The sequence below is a fragment of the Larus michahellis genome, chromosome 1 (genome assembly GCF_964199755.1).
Source record: "Larus michahellis chromosome 1, bLarMic1.1, whole genome shotgun sequence".
Lineage (NCBI taxonomy): Eukaryota > Metazoa > Chordata > Aves > Charadriiformes > Laridae > Larus > Larus michahellis.
In genome coordinates this window covers 139,049,973-139,057,233 of record NC_133896.1, presented here as the reverse complement: position 1 = coordinate 139,057,233, position 7,261 = coordinate 139,049,973, and the positions used below count along the sequence as shown (strand labels likewise).

Below are 7,261 nucleotides of genomic sequence, written 5' to 3'. Positions count from 1 at the left end.
AATAAAAATGATCCCATTGAACGGTGAACTTTGTCCCTCATTATTGTTACCTCCAAATTAAAACATTAACAAAAATTGTGCGGAGTTCAGGCTTCCCTGGTTAACCGCAGGTGCATAATGATAATACGCATTTGCCTACCTTAATTCTAATGTTGATTTTATCTTAATTGGCTTTATTCAGTTCATTTGCCCTGGGGGATGAACTTGGCTTCATATCATTATTCTCTTTCATTGGAACAATTGAATATCAGAGTGCAAACAAAGTATGTGTGCTCTTATTTAAGATGGTGTGATTACTTTTCTGATCACATTATTTGCAGTATGAAACAAACTAATATTTTGTCTTATTTGATTTCAGTTGGCAAGGCGGTGAACCTCATCCTCACCAGCTGTACGTGAGCAGAGTTTTTTTTTTTTTTTTTTTAATCATCTAAAGAGTTAACGGTGATTTTGGTGCGTTTTTTATTCCCCTTCCACCCAGGCAGTGATTAGATTGTCCAGTAGGTGGCTGGCATTCTCCGGCGCTCGCCGGCGGCTCCCTCGGCATTATCGCAGTCGTTTAAGCAAGGCAGCTCTCATCGTGGGAAGCAGGGGGAGAACTGACGTCCAGAAGATCCTGCCTACAGGATCCGAGCCGTCGGCGGAGCCCGGCTTTTTCCTCACTTTACCTCCAGCTGGCGAGCGCAGGTGCTGAAAGCCGGGAGAGGCTGGCAATGCAGCGTGACAGCAACTACCAAAAGTTCTTGCTTTTTGTAATTCCCTTGTTTCGGACTCGGTTCTTCTCGGCAGACCTGAAGCTGGGAATTTAACAAGCCTCGATTTTGAAAATGCCTCCCACGTACTGGTCTTTGAATTTGATAAATGGCCTTCCAGAGCTGAGGAATACCTAAGAGTGAGACGAGTCAATGAGGAAAAGGCAAGTTTCAGGACTCAAACTATGCTAAAATATGTTCTCCTTATGGAAACAGTACAGTTGAGCAAGCTGCAGTTGCTTTTTAGTTTGTTTACTGTCAAGATGTGTCGCGAAGTGATATGACTTTTAAACTCTTCTGACTGTTTAAAGCCAGCAAGCAGCAGCAAAATTACAGCAAGAAACTTACTTGAGGATTTTCAAAGAAGAAAGCTGTCTTCTGAGAAGAGCAAAGTAGGACAATGGCATCTGGAGAGTGCCTTCTGCTAGACTTAGAAACAGATAACTTCATTCTCTACAACATCTCTGTCAACCAGAGTACAAACCTCTCCCTCCTCGGTGACGACTGGTTCTACCCAGCGTTCCTCTATGCCATCCCCACCATCTACGGGATCATCATTTTGATAGGCCTTATTGGCAATATCACTTTGATTAAGATCTTCTGTACTGTGAAATCCATGAGAAACGTCCCAAATTTGTTCATCTCCAGTTTGGCTCTGGGAGACTTGTTGCTCTTAGTGACTTGCGTGCCCGTGGACGCCAGCAGGTACCTTGCTGACGAGTGGCTGTTCGGCCGAACTGGATGCAAACTTATCCCCTTCATCCAGCTCACTTCTGTAGGGGTGTCAGTCTTTACTCTCACTGCTCTCTCAGCTGACAGGTAAGCTGGCTGCGGTAGCCTTGAGAAGAAGCCTGCATAATTACAACTCCATAAAATGCATGGTTATGAATGCATATTTTCAGGTAACAAGTATATTTTTTAACTTAATGAGGGAAAAAGAACAACTTCAGTTAATTTCTGGTGGTTATGAGCACACAACTTGGGGAGGATGCAGACTGAACGCAGGATACTTTTTCTAGGCTAAACTAAATGTTTGTGCAGTTTAACTAATAGCCTAGCTTAATTAAAAGAAAAATAAGAGCAGATCAAGCTGAAGACCAGAGAGAGAAAATACCATTAATGAAGCTCTGTTAAAAGATAGCATGTTCATATTTGCCAAAAAGAGAAGTGATACATATTTCATGAAGTGTGAAGGCACTGGAGCAGCAATTTAAAGTGGAGTTAGAATCAATTCTTTCTAGTGGCTTGTTTCCTTAAGGCTAATTACACGTGAGGCAATATTTCATTAAATATGTTTCAAATATTAAAATGAGGATGCCCAAAACCAGGCATCTCCGTTTGCTATAGCCAGGTTATTTCACTTGATTAAACCATTTGCCCCTCATCCAATCAAAACTGATCTGTGCTGTTGGCTCGGAAACTTTGTCTTCCAATAATGTTTGGTAAAAATAACATGTAATAGCTATGCTATTTTAGAATATGTGAAAACAAGTTTGACTTAACAAATTATATGCTTCTAAAAAGCCAGGTCTATTTTAGATTTCTATGAGGCTTTGGAAAACTGTCTCAGACCATTCAGATTTAAATTCAAAAAACATTGTAATTTGAATGTTATTTGGAAGGAGGAAGCCTACCTTTCTGGAAAGGTTTTAAGTAATTATTAGACTGTTGGCTTTTATAGAAACTCCTATGTACATCAGAGAAGCCAGGATATTTCGTTTCAAATTTGGATGCTTCAGAAAGAGATTAAGGAATACATTGTCACCATACTAAAGTTATAAAATCTCACAGAAGTACTAAGATTTCCAACGAGAGAAATTATTTCAGTTTTGTTTTGCTCAAAGAAGACCTGGGGATTGTATTTCTTGGTGACAAAGAAGTGAAACTAGGTTTGGTCTAGGTAGTCCCTTGCATGCCGCTCTGTCTCTCTCCTCCCCCTACTTTAAAACATCAGACTATTTTTGTTCGGTTTTCAAGGTAGTTTGTAGACATATTTCAATATATAGGGTGCAGTCTCAATGAAAGCAGGCAACTCCGTATTGTTTCAGAGACAGAATGGTCAATATGTTCACTAACTCCTCCATGTTGGTATGCTTATTAAAATAGCACTGTCTGCCCCAATAGCAGATGACAAACAGGCATATGTGTAGACAAAAGTCTTCAAGTAATTTGCTCTAAAAGAGTTGGAAAAATAGGGAAAGAGCACAAATCCTCTAGTAAAGGATCATCTAGACTTTCACTCCTGAGCTTCATGTGGTGGCTGGACCCCCCCTGCTTGCTCTGAAGAAGATGTTAGGAAAATAATAAGTATTTCTCCAGGAAACTCATCTTTCCAAAGCTGTAATGTAAGTTGTTCTAAGGACCGTCAGGAAAAGAAAAATGCATCATAAAGAAGATTATGTTAGAGAGATTTGTTGCTATCTGATCACATGACACAAAAAGTAAACATTGCAAATGCTTTTACTGAGCAGCACATCAATAGTGTTTTTTGCCTGAAGTGAGCAAACAGAACAGAAAACAGCAGCTGTGGCAAGCTTGGGGTTTGGTGACTTTAAATTCTCAACTTCAGCTTTATCTGGCTCCTGTTAACCACCGTGCTGCACTGGGGATCAAACCTTACCACGCTTTCCAATGCCCCTTGGCTATAAGGGAAATAGGCATGCACGTGAAACAAGACTTTATGTTCCCATTTCCAAGGGATCGTTCTACCCTCTTCTAATGCATCTGTTGTCCACTGATGAAAGACATGATAAAAAAACTTCTACCCTTGTTAGATCCATGAATCTTAAATGCTGTGCATTGAACCTCAAATGGCCCTTATCTGTTATGTTTACTGAAGTTTCTGATTTGGTATATTAACAGCAGTGCCGGGATAATTTTGTTACAAAATACTAGTCTAGATTTTTTCAGCTCACAGCCGATTAATCTATCTTTAGTTTCTTAAAACTGTCACCCTGAACTCGAGGGCCTATTATTAATCATGTCAGGATCATTAGGAAAATAAAATGTACAGGGAAAACTTCCAAGATGCAAGTTGACTGTGACTGGCATGATGATGCCTGCTTGTGTCTGCAAAGGGACTGGCTGTGGCTCCTGGGGCAGGGAGACGCTGAGCCTGACATCTGGGGTGGTTTCATAGACAACCATTTCCAAGGTCAGACATGGTGTTGCACAGAGGATGAGAAACAGCTCAGCCCTGCAGGGAAACACCTGCAGAAGACAGGGGCATGATGGTGAGACCAGTTTCACGTGAGGACTCAGGAATCTGGCAGGTAGCACTGCTCAGGAACAGCTCATCTCACTGGGCTTTTGCTGTCTGACATGAGAAGCCACTCCAGGATAGTCAGCAAGGTGTCCCCTAGTCCATGGAAAGTGATGTCTCCAGAGGGGACAGGATAAATCACCATGTTTGGATACCTGTCTCCCTCCTTGGGTATGGAGGAACCCTTGCTGTTTAACACAGATTAGATGCCCGTATTTGAGACGGCTAATGTTCAGCGATGTGAGCCCTACTTGAGATGCTCACATGAGACATGTGAATGTCCCTGTTCTCATGAATCAAAGCCATAGACCATGGGAGAGAAAAAACCTCCTAAACCATCTGCTGTGAATAGCATGACATGGTACAGTCTCCAAGGAAAGGGACACTTGTCAGTGCACCACAGACCTTTCGTCTATAATTCATTTTCTGCAAAAAATAATAACAAAACCCCTTCAGTTCCAGTGTCCTTCCATTGACAAAAGCAAGTGGGAACAAGTGCTGGCAGTACTGAAGGTAAAGTGGTGATGCCTAGAGAGACCTGGCATCGCAGGGGTCAGAAATCTGCTGTGTAAAGAAAAGCATTGCAGTGTGATACAACAGGGTCCTTTCCAAAGAGGTGACCATTGAACTACAAGATGAAAGGCAGTGGGTAGGTGTGATGGGCAGACACAGTACATGAGAGAGCAGTGAGACACATATGCTACATGTTACAGCAATTGTACAAATCGTCTCTGTTGCTTTGGATCACCTTCTGAAAACAAAGGGTCCAGTTTTAATAGATTTTTGCCCAGCCCACATCATGGGCACAAGGGTCTGCCTTCCTGAGGTACACTTTCATTCTTTCCATTTCCGCTTTCCCATATGTTAGGCAGGGTTAATAAATACTGAATCTGTCATCTGCTGGTGACTGCAAATGCTCGGCCGAGTGCCAGCCTCCACCACAGAGAACCTAAAGTTTCTCGGTGGCTTCACCTGCCAAGACCTGGTGGTCGTCCAGAGGATTGACTGCTCGTGTGCAAACTTTTCTCAAGTAGAATCAGAGGGACAAACTGCCGATCTCAGCTTTTCCTGCAGTGGGAGCCTGCCAGCCCACAAGGTGCTCTGCGTGCATATGGGCGCACAGGAGCATGCCTGCGCTGGTTTAGTTGGGAAGGATACAGCTGAAGGGTCCCCGGGTGCTCTGTGTACAACCACGAGATCCCATCAGAATAAGGTTAAATTATTCAAGAGTGTGTGGGAGAAAGGGCAAAGACGAGTTAACAATAACAGGCTGAGAGAGCTGGGGTTGTTCAGCCTGGAGAAGAGAAGGCTCCAGGGAGACCTTATAGCAGCCTTCCAGTACCTAAAGGGGGCCTACAGGAAAGATGGGGAGGGACTCCTTATCAGGGAGTGTAGTGATAGGATGAGGGGTAACAGTTTTAAACTGAAAGAAGGTAGGTTTAGATTAGATACTAAGAAGTTGTTCTTTACAATGAGGGTGGTGAGGCACTGGCACAGGTTGCCCAGAGAGGTGGTGGAGGCCCCATCCCTGGAGACATTCAAGGCCAGGCTTGATGAGGCTCTGAGCAACCTGATCCAGTTGAAGATGTCCCTGCTTACTGCAGGGGGGTTGGACTAGATGGCCTTTAAGTGTCCCTTCCAACCCAACACATTCTATGATTCTGTATCAGACATTTATTTTCAGTGGGACTACTCCACTCCACTTCTAGATGCATGAAGGGAGCTTGCATCTGTCTAGCTGCATTTGCAGGAGTGGTGGGAGCTGTTGGCGACACCTGTTTTCCTGCGAGCTTGGAATTTGAAACTGAAATTTGCAGAGCTGCCAGGAGAGGGTTAAGGCCTGTGGTGTGCTTACAGCCACCCTCCCTGAATGATAAGGCGCCAGGGCTGAGTATACAAGAGCAAGGAAACAAGCAGTCGATGCGTGTGTGTGCGTGTTTGTGTGTTTTAGAAGGACTGTAAAATGAGGTTGGCAGGGGAAGGACATCTGTCTGCCCTGCTGCTCTGCTCTGTCGAGGCAGTGGGTATCTTTAGCTGCTGCTCAGCTTGTCCCAGCAAAGAGGAGGTTTGAGTTCGTCCACTGGCCTGCCCTCTTCCACCTCCTCCTCCTTGATGCAAGGGGAAGGGGTTTAGAGGCGCCCGTGAGAGCAGTCACACCTGGGCAGAAAAGCCAAGGCTGGCTCAGCAAGTGACAGGAGATTAAGGAAAATCTTTGCGCAGTGAGAGGAAAAGCAGCCCATTTAATTGCCCTTGTCATGGGAGATGTCTTTCTTTAATTGACTGATTCTCCCATGACTGACAAGGTTTATACATTTGCATTTGAATTACCCAAGCTGTCAAGCACTGATCATACTTCCCCACCATTTTGCTGAGACAGTAAAAAATCTACATGCCCTGGTGCTCATGCGGTGAAACCTTCCTGAAGTAATGCTGTTTTTACAAGCACATAGCAGAGTAAGTGTAAAGCGTAATTGAAGTTTGCAAGCAGCATCTTTTCTTTAAGCACTTTGGATTATCTGAATTGTAGTGCTGGAAAACCGCAGCGGTGCCTGCCGCCTGGAGCTGCCTGCTGGCCTGGGGTGGAAGGGAGTGATGGCGTAGTGAGACACATGGGCTGACACTACACTACAGGTGAGGTTAGGTGGCTTACCTTGGTGAGACCAGCTGCAGACAGCAGGAACTGCAGTCGCAGGGGAGCTCTGAGACCTGAAATGAGGACATTAGCTTTGAAGACGTTGGCCTCAGTGCTTAGATGCAGGGATGGATGCAGGGACGCAGCGGTGCTTCCAGCTGCGCTGGGTCCCTTGGAGCAGGTCACAGACACAACTTTTGATGTTCCACTGAACTCATACGACAGTTTGCTTATCTAAGAAATAAAAAACTTCAAACAGCCCTCTATCCCCAAAAAAACAGTGGTGGAAGAAAAGAAACAAATCTAGGGTTTCTAGAAAGATGTTTGTAAATATGCGAAGTCTTTGTTTAGTAAACTCATTTCTTCTGTGATTTGGGTGTCTCCAGCCCCTAATATTAATATTATGTACAATACCAAAGGAGGAGTAATATATACATGTCAGTTCATTTGTTTTATTTTACAATCACTGGATTATGTCTCCACAAAATGATTAAGGGAAGTGTGCCACCCTAAAATTAAAGCTATAGAAAGCTAAAACAGGATTTCCATTGAGTTGTTTTACAGAGTGATACTTTCTTTTTTTTAATACCATCAGTTGTAAAGTGTCAGGTCCAC

The 7,261-nt window shown here is 43.8% G+C and overlaps 1 protein-coding gene across 1 annotated transcript in view; it reads left to right on the top strand.

Moving 5' to 3' along the window:
• The first annotated feature begins 573 nt into the window (after positions 1–573).
• Positions 574–7,261, top strand: part of GRPR (gastrin releasing peptide receptor) — a 23,850-nt gene continuing 17,162 nt past the window's right edge. Inside the window, exon 1 of the mRNA XM_074605812.1 lies at positions 574–1,571. Coding sequence (XP_074461913.1) covers positions 1,153–1,571 — 419 coding nt within the window. The 5' untranslated portion in view covers positions 574–1,152. The remainder of the gene's footprint in view (positions 1,572–7,261) is intronic.